The 19,147-nt window shown below is 54.2% G+C and overlaps 1 protein-coding gene across 1 annotated transcript; it reads right to left on the bottom strand.

The window, feature by feature from the left end:
• Positions 1-8,576: 8,576 nt before the first annotated feature.
• Positions 8,577-18,959, bottom strand: LOC142924128 (dual specificity tyrosine-phosphorylation-regulated kinase 3-like). Its single transcript, XM_076065773.1, has 4 exons — positions 18,849-18,959; positions 10,804-10,885; positions 9,551-9,723; positions 8,577-8,711 (listed from the first exon to the last, which is right to left on the bottom strand). The coding sequence occupies exons 1-4, from the start codon at positions 18,957-18,959 to the stop codon at positions 8,577-8,579; spliced, it is 501 nt and encodes a 166-aa protein (XP_075921888.1).
• Between the last annotated feature and the right edge of the window lie 188 nt (positions 18,960-19,147).

Below are 19,147 nucleotides of genomic sequence, written 5' to 3'. Positions count from 1 at the left end.
CGCAGAGGCACCCCTTGACAATGGGATTAGCATAGAATTTAGCATTGAAATGGCTGAGTGATTCGCTTGTAACTGCTACAGAAATAGCTACGTTGAAGTCAGAGCATACACATTCACCGAGGCACTTAGTACAAATCAAACAGGAGAATTTAGCATTGAAATAACTAGGCGAATTTAGCATTGAAATAACTGGGTGATTTGCTAGTGACTGGTCACAGAAATGACTACACATCTGAGCTATTCACAGTACTATATAGTGAACCAATAAAAACTAAAATATAAATTACCTTCATGTTATCAATAAACTCTATATTCTCCAATCAGCTAAGCTACCAACCATAAGTCGTTATATATCACAATGCTATATGGCGAAAAAATGGGTGGATTCTTACCCTCAAATTTCCGTACCACGGATAGCTATGGGCCCCGTTCAGACGGACGAGTTCGTCCATGGTCGGAACAGAGGAGGGGGAGAGAGACAGCTGCGAGGCCCTAGTATGCTCCATGTTGTAAACCATACCATTAACCGTGGTGTGAGAGGTATTAAGAGGCAATGCTGGCGAAAGAGCTGCGGTCTGAAGGACATCGTAAAATTACAATTAATTAAGAACAGAAATGATTTAACACATCTTTCCAGTGGTTACTAAGCCTGAATCCATCTTCTCGGTTGAAATTGTCTCTGTGCTTGTATATGTGAATGGCCTCATGAACGAATCTCTCATGGTAGCCGGTTGGTTTGCAAAGAACCTCCGTCTTGGAGAAGTCAATGTCATGTGAGCCCACTGAATTGTAACAGTGATCTGCCACGGCAGAGGAGTTCGTCTTACCGTGTTTCAAGTCTGCTTTATGTTCGCGGATGCGGTCCGAGATATGTCTTTTGGTTTCTCCAATGTAGCTACTACCACAGAGGCACTTTAGTTTGTAAACGCCTGGGTACTGTATGTCTGGAAGAGCATCTTTTACAGATGGAACTAAATCACGGATTTTGTGTACTGTGTTGAATCGGACCTGGATCTTGTGTTTATTCAGGATTTTGGAGATCTTTTTAGTGACCCCTGCAATGTAGGGTAAGGTGATGGTTTTGAGTGGCTCCACAAGAGGATCCTTCTTCATGACTGGAGTGATGGCTTTGCGGATTGTGTAGTCGGAGTAGCCATTAGCCCTGAGAGCCTGGTGTACGTGCTTGAGTTCACTGGTAATGTGTTCCTGGTCGGAAATGCATTGGGCTCTATGGTATAGAGTCTTGATGAGGCAGTTCTTCTGGGATGGATGGTGGTGGGAATCCGGTTTCAAGTAAGCATCTGTATGGGTAGCTTTCCTGTAGACAGAGTGGCTCATTGAACCATCATGTCTCCTTTTAATTAAGACATCCAGAAAGGGTAGTTTGCCATCTTTTTCGACCTCCATGGTAAATCTGATGGCTGGGTGTATGGAATTGATGTGGTCGCGGAATTGGTCTAGAGCAGGCTGGCCATGTGGCCAGATGACAAAGGTGTCATCAACGTACCTCTTCCATAAGGTCGGGCGTAGAGTGGCAGTCTGGATGGCGTCAGTTTCAAATTTTTCCATGAATACGTTGGCTACAACCGGAGATAGGGGGGAGCCCATTGGGGTGCCCTCAGTTTGTTTGTAGAAAGTTCCATTCCAGGTGAAGTATGTGTTGGTTAAGCAATGTCTCACCAGGGGGGGTACATCAGTATGCAGTCCTTGTTGCCACCCAGCAACATCAGCAAAGACGAACGTTTTGAATTATCTCAATTAAAAAAGAGGGATGATATTGTCGTTCTCTCAGCCGACAAAGGCAATGCCACTGTCATCATGGACAAAACAGAATATAACAACAAAATTCAAGAACTACTCAACGATGGCAGCTATACAAAAATAAAAAGAGATCCCACCAACAGCCTGGTCACCAAAACGAACAAAATTATCTCTGATTCAACAGCATTAATTGATGAGATCAAACAGTTCTCGTTGAAACCCTCTGCTGCCAGACCACCAAGATTATATGGCCTTCCAAAGATACACAAAGAAGATACACCCCTTCGTCCCATTGTCTCTACTATCAGCTCCCCCACCTACAAACTGGCACGTTTTCTGGCTGATATACTGCGACCTTTCACTGGAAAAACCACCTCTGCGGTACTAAATTCTACTCACCTGGTATCGACAATCAAAGACATTTCCCTGTCCCCAAACGACCTGCTTGTCAGTTTTGATGTGGTGTCCTTGTTCACCAAAGTCCCGGTACCTGACACCATCGCTATCATTGAAGACCTGGTTTATCAAGGACTGCATACTGATGTACCCCCCCTGGTGAGACATTGCTTAACCAACACATACTTCACCTGGAATGGAACTTTCTACAAACAAACTGAGGGCACCCCAATGGGCTCCCCCCTATCTCCGGTTGTAGCCAACGTATTCATGGAAAAATTTGAAACTGACGCCATCCAGACTGCCACTCTACGCCCGACCTTATGGAAGAGGTACGTTGATGACACCTTTGTCATCTGGCCACATGGCCAGCCTGCTCTAGACCAATTCCGCGACCACATCAATTCCATACACCCAGCCATCAGATTTACCATGGAGGTCGAAAAAGATGGCAAACTACCCTTTCTGGATGTCTTAATTAAAAGGAGACATGATGGTTCAATGAGCCACTCTGTCTACAGGAAAGCTACCCATACAGATGCTTACTTGAAACCGGATTCCCACCACCATCCATCCCAGAAGAACTGCCTCATCAAGACTCTATACCATAGAGCCCAATGCATTTCCGACCAGGAACACATTACCAGTGAACTCAAGCACGTACACCAGGCTCTCAGGGCTAATGGCTACTCCGACTACACAATCCGCAAAGCCATCACTCCAGTCATGAAGAAGGATCCTCTTGTGGAGCCACTCAAAACCATCACCTTACCCTACATTGCAGGGGTCACTAAAAAGATCTCCAAAATCCTGAATAAACACAAGATCCAGGTCCGATTCAACACAGTACACAAAATCCGTGATTTAGTTCCATCTGTAAAAGATGCTCTTCCAGACATACAGTACCCAGGCGTTTACAAACTAAAGTGCCTCTGTGGTAGTAGCTACATTGGAGAAACCAAAAGACATATCTCGGACCGCATCCGCGAACATAAAGCAGACTTGAAACACGGTAAGACGAACTCCTCTGCCGTGGCAGATCACTGTTACAATTCAGTGGGCTCACATGACATTGACTTCTCCAAGACGGAGGTTCTTTGCAAACCAACCGGCTACCATGAGAGATTCGTTCATGAGGCCATTCACATATACAAGCACAGAGACAATTTCAACCGAGAAGATGGATTCAGGCTTAGTAACCACTGGAAAGATGTGTTAAATCATTTCTGTTCTTAATTAATTGTAATTTTACGATGTCCTTCAGACCGCAGCTCTTTCGCCAGCATTGCCTCTTAATACCTCTCACACCACGGTTAATGGTATGGTTTACAACATGGAGCATACTAGGGCCTCGCAGCTGTCTCTCTCCCCCTCCTCTGTTCCGACCATGGACGAACTCGTCCGTCTGAACGGGGCCCATAGCTATCCGTGGTACGGAAATTTGAGGGTAAGAATCCACCCATTTTTTCGCCATATAGCATTGTGATATATAACGACTTATGGTTGGTAGCTTAGCTGATTGGAGAATATAGAGTTTATTGATAACATGAAGGTAATTTATATTTTAGTTTTTATTGGTTCACTATATAGTACTGTGAATAGCTCAGATGTGTAGTCATTTCTGTGACCAGTCACTAGCAAATCACCCAGTTATTTCAATGCTAAATTCGCCTAGTTATTTCAATGCTAAATTCTCCTGTTTGATTTGTACTAAGTGCCTCGGTGAATGTGTATGCTCTGACTTCAACGTAGCTATTTCTGTAGCAGTTACAAGCGAATCACTCAGCCATTTCAATGCTAAATTCTATGCTAATCCCATTGTCAAGGGGTGCCTCTGCGGATGTGTATGCCTTAACTTAGCTATTTCAATGCTAAATTCTATGCTAATTCCTTTTAACAATGGGTGCCTCTGCGGATGTGTATGCTTTAACTTTTAACATAGCTATTTCTGTGACCAGTCACAAGCTAATCATTCAGCCATTTCAATGCTAAATTTTATGCTAATTCCTGTGTCAAGGCTCTTTGTTCCTCTCACACAGCTTAAAAGCCGTGATCTGAACGTGGCTCTCTCACTCCAGCGCTGTCCTACCAGACAGTCTCGCCCCCTTCACCTGATGAAGGCCGCTTGTGTTGTGGCCGAAACGTCGTGAGAATATTATTGTGTTATTTTATTTTATCAATTTATTATTTTATTCTCATTCTACGTGACTTTACCGAAAGAACCAAAGAAGATGAATCATTGCAGTCACGAAAGCTTTAAATCGAAATATAACAATCATATTTACAATAATAATATACAAAACTACACACGTACAATGCTATTTTTACACACACCACGTGGTAGGGTTGTAGCCTGAGATAAGGGGGGCCCTGGGTAAGCTACTGGTGAGTGTGTGGTGGGGTGAGCGTGTGGTGAGTGCAGTGAGTGGCTTTGTCCAGTCCATGTCTGGCGGCCGCTCTTCAGTCGTCTTCCACAGCTGGTCTCCACGATAGTGAGTGTGGTGAGTGGGTGTGTGTGTGGGGTGAGTGAGTGTGGGTGGCTGGGTGTGTGTGGGGTGACTGTGTGGGTGGGTGGGTGGTGCGGTGCTGCTGCTCGTGGTGGTGGTGGTTGGCACCGACTCCACCACCACCCCCCCGCTACTCTGCCGTGGGCTGCCCACCACACAGCAGCAGGCGGCGGAAGATCGAGGAGAGCGCCCTGCCCATATGGGCCAGACCCCTTTGCTTCTTTTTCTTCTTCTTCTCCTGCTGCTGTTGCACCTCCTCCTCTTCCATCTGCTCATCCTCTTCTGTCTTCTCGTCCACTTCCATCTGCTCCTCCTCTTCTGTCTTCTCCTCCACTTCCATCTTCTCCTCTTCCTCTGTCTCATCCTCCTCCGTCTGATCCTCGTTCTCCTCCTCCTCCACCTCCTCTGTCTCATCCTCATCCAGCGATGATGACAAGGATGATGATGATGGGGGCTTTTTCTCCGACTCAGCTCTGTGGAGAGAGAGGCAGCAGCACCACAGCAGCGCATCATCATAATCATCGTCATGCTGGTACTACAGCCAGAGGTCGCGATCGGTCCCCACGGCCAGAAGTGGACCTGGCCATCACAAATGAAAGCAGCTCAACCAAGTGGCTGATATCATCATCATCATCGTCACGTGGGGATTCATAGCGGCAGCCCAAATACTAAATTCATATAGATGCATCGAGACCCATACTCATAGAGACCCATACAGACTCACAACGACCCATACTCAGAGACCCTGCACTGAGCATACAGAGGGAGTCTCACCGTAGATCCGCAGCTCCAAAGGCCTCGCTGGTGATGGGGGTGGCCTCGCTGGTGGCGGTTGTGGCTTCGCTGGTGATGGGGGTGGCCTCGCTGGTGATGGGGGTGGCCTCGCTGGTGATGGGGGTGGCCTCGCTGGTGATGGGGGTGGCCTCGATGGTGGTGGGGGTGGCCTTGCTGGAGGCGGTTGTGGCCTCGCTGGTGGCGGTTGTGGCCTCGCTGGTGATGGGGGTGGCCTCGCTGGTGATGGGGGTGGCCTCGCTGGTGGTGGGGGTGGCCTCGATGGTGATGGGGGTGGCCTCGCTGGTGATGGGGTTGGCCTCGCTGGTGATGGGAGTGGACTCGCTGGTGATGGGGGTGGCCTTGCTGGTGGTGGGGGTGGCCTCGCTGGTGGTGGGGGTGGCCTGGATGGTGGTGGTGGTGGGCGTGGCCTCGCTGGTGGTGGGCGTGGCCTCGCTGGTGGTGGGGGTGGCCTCGATGGTGGTGGGGGTGGCCTCGATGGTGGTGGGGGTGGCCTCGATGGTGGTGGGGGTGGCCTCGATGGTGGTGGGGGTGGCCTCGATGGTGGTGGGGGTGGCCTCGATGGTGGTGGGGGTAGCCTCGATGGTGGTGGGGGTGGCCTCGATGGTGGTGGGGGTGGCCTCGATGGTGGTGGGGGTGGCCTCGATGGTGGTGGGGGTGGCCTCGATGGTGATGGGGGTGGCTTCCTTGGTGGTGGGGGTGGCCTCCAGGATGGTTGGGGTGGCCTCCATGGTGGTTGGGGTGGCCTCAATGGTGGTGGGGGTGGCCTCGATGGTGGTGGGGGTGGCCTCGATGGTGGTGGGGGTGGCCTCGATGGTGGTGGGGGTGGCCTCGATGGTGGTGGGGGTGGCCTCGATGGTGGTGGGGGTGGCCTCGATGGTGGTGGGGGTGGCCTCGATGGTGGTGGGGGTGGCTTCCTTGGTGGTGGGGGTGGCCTCCAGGATGGTTGGGGTGGCCTCCATGGTGGTTGGGGTGGCGTCAATGGTGGTTGGGGTGGCCTCAATGGTGGTGGGGGTGGCCTCGATGGTGGTGGGGGTGGCCTCGATGGTGGTGGGGGTGGCCTCGATGGTGGTGGGGGTGGCCTCGATGGTGGTGGGGGTGGCCTCGATGGTGGTGGGGGTGGCCTCGATGGTGGTGGGGGTGGCCTCGATGGTGGTGGGGGTGGCCTCGATGGTGGTGGGGGTGGCCTCGATGGTGGTGGGGGTGGCCTCCAGGATGGTTGGGGTGGCCTCCAGGATGGTTGGGGTGGCCTCAATGGTGGTTGGGGTGGCCTCAATGGTAGTGGGGGTGGCCTCCATGGTGGTTGGGGTGGCCTCGATGGTGGTGGGGGTGGACTCGATGGTGGTGGGGGTGGCCTCGATGGTGGTGGTGGTGGCCTCGATGGTGGTGGGGGTGGCCTCGATGGTGGTGGTCTCGTTCTGGAGCCAGCCGTGACTCAGCGCCTGCTCCGGTGTCATGCGGAGTTCTGGATCCCACCTGGGGGGGTGGGGGGGATGGAGACAGGGGAGGTGAGGATTTGACGTTCCCATCTATACGTGTGTGTGTACGTGTGTGTGTGTAATGGACAGCGGTGGTGTTATGAACCCGGCAGAAACCCGAGTTAGATTCCTGCACACGGCCAACACCAGTGACAGTGATTATATTATCTGAACTGGTCCTAGGCCTCCCCTAGGTCGACTCAGCCTCAAATGAGTACCTGGTGTAAACATCGCCACTGGGGAGACAAAGGTGGCCGGACGTGGTGGTGCTAGCCACCCACCTCCTCTGTGTGTGCCACAGTGCCGGAGGCCTTCATAGGCGGTGCTGCTACTCGCTACTACTAACAGCACTTGCCCCTACAATCTGCTAGAGTCTACACGGGGGATCTTTGTCTGTGTATAGGCGCTGCTACTCGCTACTACTAACAGCACCTGCCCCTACAGTCGGCTTGAGGCTACACGGGCGGTATGTGTCTGTGTTCTTACTGCAGGCAGCTGCTAATGAAGGCCACAAGCTGAGCTCCACATCCCCGCAGCACCAAATGCAGGGGGACACTTGCCGGGAGACGTTTCCTGGCCGGGCAGTGAGGCTGGCCGGCCTCGTCTGTAGGACAGAGACAGAGAGAGAAATACATACACACAGAGAGGGAGATAGAGGCAGAGAGATACACAGAGAGACAAAGAAAGAGGAAGAGAGACAGAGAGAGACACATACACAGATAGAGACAGAGAGATGGAAAGAGAGACACACAGAGAGAGGCATGCACAGTGTCACCAACCACCCACCCACCTACCCACCCACTCACCACCACACCGCTACCCCTACAACACTACCACCTCACCACCACCTCACCACCACACCACCTCCACTACCACCTCTACGCCACCACCAAAGCACGACCACCACCTCACCACCACACCACCACCACCTGACCACACCACCACTACCACCATACCACCACACGGCTACCCCTAGAACACCACCACACCACCACCATCGCCACCACCAACACCTCACCACCACTACCTCACCACACCACAACCACACCACCACCTCACCACCACACCACCAACTCACCACCACACCGCTACCCCTACAACACCACCTCACCACCACCACCACACCACCACTATCCATTGCCATACCACCACCGCACCAACACCACCACACCACCTCCACTACCCCATCTACACCACCATATCACCACTACCTCACCACCACCACCACACCATCACCACCACACCGCTAGCCCTATACCACCACCACATGACCACTACTTCACCACCATTATTGCCACCTCTACACCACCACACCACCACTACCACCATACCACCACACTGCCACCTCTACACCACCACCACCCCGCCACCACCACCCCACCACTATTGCCACCACTAACACCTCACCACCACTACCTCACCACCACCACACCACCACCTCACCACTATACACTGCCACATAACCACCACACCACCACCTCACCACCACCTCACCACCACACCACCTCCACTACCACCTCGACACCACCACCTCACCACCACCACCTCACCACCACCACCACACCATCACCACCTCACCACCACACCGCTAGCGTTACACCACCACCACCACCCCCACCACCACTACTTCTCCACCACTACCTCACCAGTACTTCACCACCACCACCCCACCACCATACCACAACCACACCACCATCACACCACCCTTCAACTCACCAAAGTATGCCGCTCTTTTGCGAGCTTTCTCCACCATTTCTTTTGGAGGCATGCCCAGGATCTGCGCAACCGTTTCAAGACAGACACACAGAGGGACACACGCATGTTACACGAATGTTACACACATGTTACACACGGGGACCCATACATAGACCCATAGAGGTCCAGAGACTCATATAAAACCATTGAGACTCAGAGGCCCACACTAAAACTGAACTATTTTTATTTCACCAGGGAAGGCCCCACTGAGCTACGTGGCTGTTTTTCATTGGCTGCACGACGAAAGACCTGAACGTGACATTATCATTGTTGCTCAGCGCATCTAGCATCATGGGTGAGTAGGTGGGTGGGGGGAGGGTGAGTGGGTGGGTTAGTGGATAGGTAGGTGGGTGGGTGAGTGGGTAGGTAGGTGGGTGGGTTAATGGGTGGGTGAATGGGTGGGTAGGTCGGTGGGTAAGTGGGTGGGTGAGTGGGCGAGTGGATGGGTGAGTGGGTGAGTGAGTGGGTGGATAGGTCGGTGGGTGTGTAGGTGGGTGGGTTACTGGGTGGGTAGGTGGGTGAGTCAGTGAGTAGGTGGGTGGGTGAGGGGGTAGGTGGGTGGGTGAGGGGGTGGGCGAGTGGGTGGGTAGGTGGATGAGTGAGTGGGTGTGTAGGTAGGTGGGTGGCTGGGTAAGTAGGTGGGTGAGTGGGCGGGTAAGTAGGTAGATGGGTGGGTGGGTAAATGTGTAGGTGAGTGAGAGGATGCGTAGGTAGGTGGGTGGGTAGGTGAGTGGGTGGGTGGTTGGGTGGCTGGTTGGGTGACTGGCTGACAGGGTTGGGTGACTGAGTGACTGGCTGGGTGACTGGCTGGCTGTGGGCCAGGTCGTCGCTCGAGACCCCCCAGGGAGGTTCCCAAGTCACCTCGATGCAGCATGCCAGGTGGTCGTCGCGGCTGAACGAGAGGAAGAGTTCCCTGTCGGTGGCCAGCTTGGCGACGGTGCAGCCCAGCGACCATGTGTCCACAGCGCAGGTCGCCGGGTAGCCGAGAAGCACCTCGGGGGCCACGTAGGCGAGGGTTCCTCCCACGTGCGAGGCTGTGCAGACGACAACAGCAGCGATGATGATGAAGATTGTAGACTAGGTACGTGTCTGTAGGTGTGTGGGTGGGTTGGGTGGCTGGGTTGGGTGGCTGGGGCGGTGGCTGGGTGGGTGGGGGGTGGATGGTTGGGCGGGTGAGTGGGTGGATGGCTGGCTGGGTGGATGGGTGAGTGGGTGGGTGGGTGAGTGGGTGGATGGCTAGCTGGGTGGATGGGTGAGTAGGTCGCTGGATGGCTGAGTGGGTGGGTGGATGGCCGGGTGGGTGGTTGGGTGAGTGGGTGGCTGGATGGCTGAGTGGAGGGGTGGATGGGTGGGTAGATGGATGGCTGGGTGGATGGGTGGGTGGGTGAGTGGGTGGGTGGCTGAGTGGGTGGGTGGCTGAGTGGGTGGCTGGGTGAGTGGGTAGCTGGGTAGCTGAATCAGTGGGTGGGTGGGTGAGTGGGTGGATGGCTCGCTGGGTGGGTGCGTGGATCGCTCGGTGGGTGGGCGGGTGAGTTGGTGGCTGGATGGCTGGGTGGGTGGGTGTCTGGATGACTGGGTGGGTGGGTGGATGGATGGGTGGGTGAATGGCTGTGTGGGTGGGTGCATGGATGGATAGATGGATGGGTGGGTGGGTGAGTGGGTGGGTGGGTGGGTGGGTGGATGGGTGGGTGGGTGGGTGAGTGGGTGGCTGGATGGCTGGGTGGGTAGATGGATGGGTGGATGGCTGGGTGGGTGGGTAGGTGCGTGAATGGATATATGGATGGGTGGGTGAGTGGGTGGGTGGATGGGTCAGTGGCTGGGTGTGTGAATGGGTAGGTGGGTGGCTGGGTGGATGGGTGGGTGGGTGGATGGGTGGATGGGTGGGTGGGTGGATGGGTGGGTGGGTGGATGGATGGTGGGTGGGTGGGTGGAGGGGTCAGTGGGTGGGTGGATGGGTGGGTGGATTGATGGGGGGGTCGGTGGGTGGCTTGATGGGTGGGGGAATGGATGGGTTGATGGCGAATGGATGTGTAGGTGGGTGGATGGGTGGGTAGATGCGTGTGTGGGGGTGTCAGTGGGTGGATGGGTGGGTGTGTGTGGGTGTCTCCACTCACTTTTGCCATCCACAAAGAAGCTTGAGGCGAAGTTCCTGACCCTGACGATGCCATCCACGATGTTCGCCAACAGAACGTTGCTCTGAAAGGGGAGTGAGCCGCAGGGAGGGAATTCACACCCAGCATGGTCAAGGCGGTGAGCGTCGTTTACGACCGAGCGTCTGTGCAGGGGGACTGCCTCCGCTCACAGACGTTCAACTTACGAACGTTTCAGAGATATGCGCAAAAAAAACAGTGACATCTACATCTGCAGAACGTGAAGAACCTGTGGCATCTACATCAACAGAACATGAACAACCTGTGGCACCTACAGAACGTGAAGAACCAGTGGGATCTACAGAGCATGAAGAACCAGTGACATCTTCATCTACATAACGTGACGGAACAGTGGCATCTATATTTACAGAACGTGAGGAACCAGTGGCATCTACATCTACAGAACGTGAAGAACCAGTGGTATCTACATCTGCAGAACGTGAAGAGCCAGTGGCATCTACATCTGCAGAACGTGAAGAACCAGTGGCATCTACATCCGCAGAACATGAGGAACTATTTGCATCTACATCTGCAGAACATGAAGAACGAGTGGCATCTACATCTGCAGAACGTGAAGAACGAGTGGCATCTGCAGAACGTGAAAAACCAGTGGCATCTACATCTAAAGGACGTGAAAAACCAGTGCCATCTACATCTACAGGACGTTAAGACATAGTGGCATCTACATTTGCAGAACGTGAAGAACCAGTGGTATCTACATCTGCAGAACATGAAGAACACCAGTGACATCTACATCTGCAGAACATGAATAATCAGTGGCATTTACATCTGCAGAGCGAGCACCAGCACCCCAGCGTGTACAACAACCGCCATTCGCCACTAAGTGGCGGTGACGTCACCACGACGCTTGTGCCAGGCCATGTGCACCTTGAGGCTACGTGAAGTGTCGAACGCCCGCTGGCAGGAGGTCACGGGGCAGACCCAAGTGCCACGGGTCGACTGACTCAGATGACTGGCTGATGCACCACCTGTGCCCCCTACTGTGCCAACCTGCTGTGCTTTAGCCACCCGGCGCTCCGCTCGTTGTTGTGAGCGTCGCTGCTCCATCCTCCGTTGTTGTTGGAGGGCAACTGCCTCCAACTGCCCAGCAGCGTCCTTCACGAGCCTCCTCCACAGAGGCCGATCTTGACATCACTGGTACCAGTCATCGGCAAGTCCACTCAGCTCCACGTCCTTCTGTGCCACATCACTCCATCTCTTCTCTAGCTCGTGCCGCGCCCATTTAGCTCCCTCGATCCGGCCGAACAAAAGCTGTTTCGGCATGCGGTGGCTGGGCATGCGGGCTACATGACCCAACCAACGCAGCCTTGCCTGTCGGAGGAGCTCACCAATGGGACCGTGCCCAGATATTTCAAAGATTTGTGAGCTCCTCACACAATCCAGCCTGGTTAAACCCAGGATGGATCGTAGGCAGGCTAGCCTATATGTTTCTAACCAGCAAAGATGTTCCATTAGGGGGGTCCACGTTTCGCAAGCGTAGAGAAGGGAGGGAATAACCATGGCCGAGAAGACCTGAAGCTTAGTGCGGAGCGACAGACCAGGTAGCTTCCACACAGCGTTACGCAACCGATGAAAAGATATTGTCACTTCACTGATTCGAAGTGAGACCTCTCCTGTTAAACTGGAGCCGGTCATAAGCACACTGCCCAGGTATGGGAAACTCTCCACTCTCTCCACAACTGCCCAATCACCGATTGAGAGTTGTGGGGGTGGAGTGTCCAATGGTACAAAATACCCAGGCAGGTGCTTAGTTTTGGTGGGGCTGATGGTAAGGCCCCATCTCTTAGTGGCACGCTCCAGTCTCAGCAGCAGCGTCTCCAACTCCTCCTCTGAATGAGCAGCTATTACCAAATCATCGACATACATAACGTGGTTGAGCAATAGGGAGCCATCCCTTGACCGCACCCGGGCATCGATCAGCCCCTCATTATATCTGTACCAAATGGAGATTCCCCCGGTACAGCTATTGAAGGCTTAACGAACTACGTAGTCAAAATTGATGTTAAATAATGTGGGAGCCAGAGGACATCCCTGTCGCACCCCAACGTGTACAGGTAATGGCTCTGACTCCCGGCCACGTAGTTTTACCCGGGCCGGCTCACCATCATGAAGGTCCTTAATGATCGTGAGCAGAGGGTCAGGGACTCCAAAAGCACGAAGAACAAGGTCAATAAAGCAGAGATGTAGGTCTTGTTGGAATTCCCTACACCTCTGCTGTAGCAGACGGACAGAAAATATGGCATCTGTGCAGGACCGCCCTTTCCTGAAACCACATTGGGGCTCCGCAAGCCTCTCCTCAGCGTGCCTGGCAAGGCGATGTTGAATAATCCTTCCCAGGACCTTTCCCGGCACACTGAGGAGTGAGATGCCCCTGTAGTTGTTACAGTTTTTGCGGTCCCCCTTCTGCCAATCCTGCAGAACCCATCCAGTGGTCCAGACTGTTGTTATGATGTCATATAGGGCAGTCTGTGCACAAACGCCCCGCTCCCTCAACATTTCGCTTGGGAGATCATCTCGCGGGGGTTCGTACCGCTTCTGACGCCAAACTGTGGGGGCTATCGTCCCCTGCCATCACCGAATTGTCGGGGCCGTTGCCCCCCGACTCCCCCGTTCCATTCATACCAGGGTTCGGGTTAGCGACCTCCACCTCCTCACCCCCTGGGGCCCCTGACTTTGTTGCCGACCGCGTAGGCATGGCTCAATTAGTGGAGCCGCCTGCTCTACGCTTACAACGCGCTATGTTGTTCAGTGGCGGCGTGCCGCGGTGAGCGCGCTCGCAAAGTAAAACCCCGTCCCGCACGTGAACAAACAGGTACGGTGCGCCGACGTGTGATTCCCTCACACACACGCTCTACGCGCTCAGGCAATAACAAACACGACGCTGCTACCTGCCGAGCCCCGTGCACCAATCCCACGCGAGGGAGTGGGGGGTCGGGGTTGGGAGGCCAGGGGCGTCTGCCGTGCGCGGGCTGCTGATTGGGGGGGTCACTTCGCTCCGATTTAAAAGGTCGTTTAAACAGCCGCGCGAATACGCGCACGCCAGGCGCCTAGCTCGCTACCTCGCTATAAACAATCGCGCAGGCACGCGACCGCAACACAGTCACACAGGGACGTGAGTGCTAAGCACTACTGTAAACAATCGCACAGGTACGCGAGCGCTAAACACCACCGTAAACAGTCGCGTAGGCACGCGCACGCTGAACACTCCGCCTCATGGTAAACAACCGCGCATGCACGCGAACACCAAGCATGCTCTACCCTCCTCTTCACACTCCCAAAGACCACACGACACAGTTGATCCCCCTGCTAGCTATTTTATTTACCGCGAGTAACCCGTTAAACTACGCGTGATTGTGTGAGTCAGTGGATGCCAGCCTATTCCCCCTGGGCTCCTAGGCTCAATTTATCCTGCCTATCGTTCCGCTCTCTACCCTCGATTAAATAGCTCAAACTCACCGCTCACTGACTTATGCCTACGTCCACTCTGCTGCGCTGGAAGCTGTAGAAGGGCGATGCTGTGGGTCGTCTCCATAGAGGGTTGAGCCTGGCTGCATTGAAGCTCGTCACACGGACGTCTCGAACGGCTGACCCTAACACCTCGCTGCTCTCGATCTCTTGAAGAAGAACTCTCCTACTGTCTCAATCACCTGCCTTTTATCCTACCTATCACAAAAGGCATTTCCGCGGACCTTGCTTGCCCGTGCCCTTTTGTCCATTCAGATGCCTGGTTATTCTTGTCCCTTTGTTATCTAGATCCCTAATCCTGCCTATAACAAAGGCGTTCCGCTGTTCCCACACCCCGTGCCGCCCTGTCCATTCAGACGTCGGAATGCTCCTGTCCCGTTGTTATTTGGATCCGTAATCTCAACTGTATAACAAAAGACATTCAGATGCTTCCGCACCCGTGCGGCCCTGTCCATTCAGAGGCCTGGCTATTCTTGTCCCTTTGTTATCTAGATCCCTAATCCTAACAAAGGCATTCCGATCCGTACTCGTGCTTGTGTGTGTGCGGTTTCACTCACGGTGGCTCAACGGCCTCTGCCATGACCACGTAACTTTAATATCAGGTCACGGCACTGCGGTGCATGTCAGCCTCGGGGGTAGATCGCCCAATTGCCCGCCCGCAGGAAACCATGAAACTTGATCCCATTAGGGGCTTCTGGATAAAAACCTGTCGGCCAGGTGACCTTCCCTCCCGGCTCTACGTGGGGTATGCGTGCATTCATGTGGGGCGGGGGGGGAAGGGGTGGCGAGAGGCGCGCCGCGTCGGCGCTGTCACTCCCCGGTGGCGGTGTCACGGCGGTGGGCACGGCCCCGATGGAGCGGCTCCGCTGCGGCGGCACCACAGTCTCTGTGGCTGTGTGCAAGTATTCGTCTCTAAGTGTTTGTCTGAGTGTCTCTGTGTATCTGAGTGTCTGTACTTGTGACTGTTTATGTGTGTGATGATGATGCTGTTTAAGACAGTGTATACATGCACATATGTATGTTGTTCTTGTGATCATTGTGCAGCTATGGATGTTCATGGGACCCTGGAATACTTGGCTCCGAAACTGTTGCAGGGCTATAGCTTGGCCTGTGGAAAGGATATGTGGGCACTGGGCTGCACGGTGGCGGAGTTGGCGACGGGCAGGGAATTTTTCTGGTCCGACAGCCACGTGATCCCCTCTCTTTCCTTGGAGTCGTGGGCCATGGGGGGGGGGGCGGGGGGGGGCAGGAGGGTGGGTGGCCACTTTGTGATCTCTGAATAATGGCCGTCGTATGTTGCGTGTGGTTGTGTGTACACGTGTGCATCTTGTATGTGTGGGGGAGCGGTAGTGTAGCGGTTAGCCTGCTGTGCTAGAAACTGAGCTCGAGTCCAGCTCATGGCCAACACCAGTGACGATGATCTGAAGTGGTCCTGGGCCTCCCCTAGTTCGAGTCAGTGTCAACTGAGTACCTGGTGGAGTGTGTGAAGTACCTTGGTCAACGTGGCCCGCCACCCCTGTCTTTGTGTGTTGCTGCTTTTGCTATTCAATACTAACAGCACTTGCTCCATACAGTGTGCCGAAGCTATACGGGTGACCTTTGTCTTCATATAAACCGTGTGCAGATTCTGGGGATGCCTCCAAGGTACATGGTGGATGCAGCTCGCAACAGAACGCAGTTCTTTGGTGAGTTGAAGGGTGGGGCGAGTGACGGACCGGATTCTGTTTTAGGGAGTGGCCTCGGGCTGTTATATTTTTTTGGAGGGAGCCTCTTTGTATTTTAAATTATTTGGGTGTGTGGGTGGGTAAATTAGTATGTGGGAAAGTGGGTGGTTATGTGGGTGAGACGGCGAATAGGTTGGTGAGTGGGTGGGTCGGTGTGTGGATAGGCGGATAGGTGAGTGATTGGGAAGGTGGAAGAGTGGATGGGTGGGTGGGTAATGTGAATGCGTGGGTTGATGGATCGGTCAGTAAGTGGGTAGGTGGGTGACGTGGTGGTTGGTGACTTGGTCCCTCCCGCTGTGCATGGCTCCTGCAGACCATCGGGGGAAGATGTTCTGCCCAGGCAAGAAAAGGGTGCCGGGGTGCTTCCCACTTCACAGGGTGCTCAAAAGCGATGACCCGGAGTTTGTCGAATTCATCAGCTCCTGGCTGCAGTAAGAACCACCTACTACTCCCACCACCTCCCCACGAAGTTTGCTCCCCTCCATGTGATCGCGACTGCTCTCCACCAATCACCAGGAAGATGTGGAGCCGAGTGGACCTGCCAATAAGCGGTACCACCGGCGTGAAGTTAGCCCTCCGTGGAGGAGTGGGAGGTCTGTGCAAGACGCTGCTGGGCATCAGAGGACTGCCACTGCTACTGCTGCTTCCCCTGCTGCTGTGCGTTCCTGGACCTCTTGGGAGAAGGGAAGGAACATCAAAGCTCTCACCATGACTCTCTAACCACGTGGCTGCGTGTGTCCCCCATGCGTATCTCAACAGATGGGATCCGAATTGTCGCATGACGCCAGCGCAGGTGCTGGCTCATAGCTGGCTCGGGACCGTGGCCACCAGCACCACCACCAGCAAAGCCACCACCACCACTGCTGCTGCTGCTGGCAGTGTGAAGAGCTCTGGAGCTGCTGAGCCACGGTAAGCCACTACCTGCTTGTCTCGTGGTCAAGGAAGTCTATAGGGGCGTGCGGGGCCTGGGGCTAATCACAACATGTGGGCCTTCGAATCGCGGATAAATCCTCTTTCGGTCTTAATTAGAATGATGCATGTGATGTCATTACTTGTGAGATATTCCGGTGCGATAGCCTACGTGTTAAACGTAAGTAATGTCTGACACTGTGACACCGAAGCGCAGGGCCCCCCAAAGCATGGGGCCTGGTGTAGTCGCCCCCATACACCGTACCTGGGGAACGACTCTGCTCCTGTATGTGTGTTTAGTATCGATTTCTTTTTATTACTACGACTACGCTTATTTAGCCAGCACGAGCCTCACTCAGTCTCAAGACTCTTTTTCAGAGGGTCCTGCCAAGTTGTTTGCAGTACAGAACAAATTTACTGCTACTGCTGCTGTGTGATCCGAATTGAGTGATTTGAAGATTAAATTTCCAACACTGGCGGGGATGTCCATCCAACACTTGTTGCACAGCGTGTGTGTGAGGCTTCCATTGCCAAACCCAAAGGAATGGAAGTGAAATTTTAATGTGCAATTTTATTGATGGACTTTGTGTTGTCTTGCTGTGGTCTGGGGCAGTTTTTTATTCAGTTTTTTTTGCCTTGCCCAAGCTTGCTTTGAGTATTGAAAAACTGACAGGATTTGATTTATACAATTTGTATTTATATGCTTTATTTTTTTGTGTGACTTCCTTACACTTTGCACTCCTTTTGGTTTTGTTTTGTTGTTGTAATCTGCTCAACACCCACTCACCAATCACTCTCACGCCTGCCTACCCACCCACTGACTCTCACACCCACCCACCCACCACTCACTCTCACACCCACCCACCACTCACTCTCACACGCATATACCCACTCTCACACACACCACTCACACCGACCCACCCACCATTCACTCTCACGCCCACCCACCACTCTCACGAATCACTCATGCACACCCGCCCACTCACTCACTCACTCACACCCACTCACCACTAATTTACGACTCTCATGCCACCCACTAACCCACCCACCACTCACTCTAACACTCTCCCACCCACCCACTCACTCTCACGCCCACCCACCACTCACTCTCACAACCCACCCACCACTCACTCTCACACCCACCCACTCTCACGCCCGCCTACTCGCTCACCACTCACTCACCACTCACTCTCACACCCAGCCACCAAACACTCACCACTCACTCTCACACCCAGCCACCAAACACTCACCACTCATTCTCACACCCACCCACTCTCACGCCCGCTCACCCACCCGCCACTCATCCTCACACACACACTCACTCAACACTCATTCTCACACCCACCCGGTGTTTGCGGTCGCGTGCGTATTTACCGAGCGCGTTTTACGCAGGGGGTTTACGTGGCGGCGATCGCATTAAGGGTTCGGCGTGGTGCGTAATTCTGGCGTGTGTGCAAGTAAGGCTGCGCTGCGCACTAACTCATTACCTGCGCCAGCGCTCGCGCAGCAGCCGCGCTATTTTTAGCGCGTGCACGTGGTGGGCAGCAGGTCCGGTTGTGCGCGCGCCCGCAGCCCCCGCAGCGTGAGTGGTGGTTTACGTGGGGGGTGGGAGGCAGAATAACGTGAGGCGGTGGAGAGCCAGCAACGAGCCATGTCCCACAGAGAGGATGCTGGTGCGGGGAGGCCGATGACTCGATCGGCGGCAGCCCGGCGTGAAGGAGAGGAGGTCCAAGGGGGAGAGGAGGAGGGGGGCATCAGCCCTCACACACCATCTAGCCATTTCTAGCGTATATACGGTGCTCAGCCGCCATCTTGTGTGGGGAAGGCGCCCAACCACCAGGCGGCCACCCACCATTATTTCACGTGGAAGGCGTCCAACCGCCATCTTACGTAAGAAAGGCGCACAAACGCCCTCTTAGGTAAGGAAGACGGCAAACCGCCATCATGCGTGGGGAAGGTGCGCAACCGCCATTTTACGTTGGGAAGGTGGCCAACCGCCATCTTAGGTAGGGACTTTGCCCAACCACCATCTTGTGTGGGGAAGCCGCACAACCGCCATTTTACGTGGGGAAGGCGCCCAGCCGCCATTATGCCCACCCGAGCTGGGCATTATGACCCCACCCTACCTGGCCATTATAATCCCACTCTACCTGGCTATTATGAAGCCACCCAACCTGGCCATTATAACC

Source organism: Petromyzon marinus, chromosome 9 (genome assembly GCF_048934315.1).
Source record: "Petromyzon marinus isolate PM22_M1 ecotype Great Lakes invasive population chromosome 9, UKy_Petmar_22M1.pri1.0, whole genome shotgun sequence".
Classification (NCBI taxonomy): Eukaryota; Metazoa; Chordata; class Hyperoartia; order Petromyzontiformes; family Petromyzontidae; genus Petromyzon; species Petromyzon marinus.
This window is presented reverse-complemented; position numbering and strand designations above follow the sequence as displayed.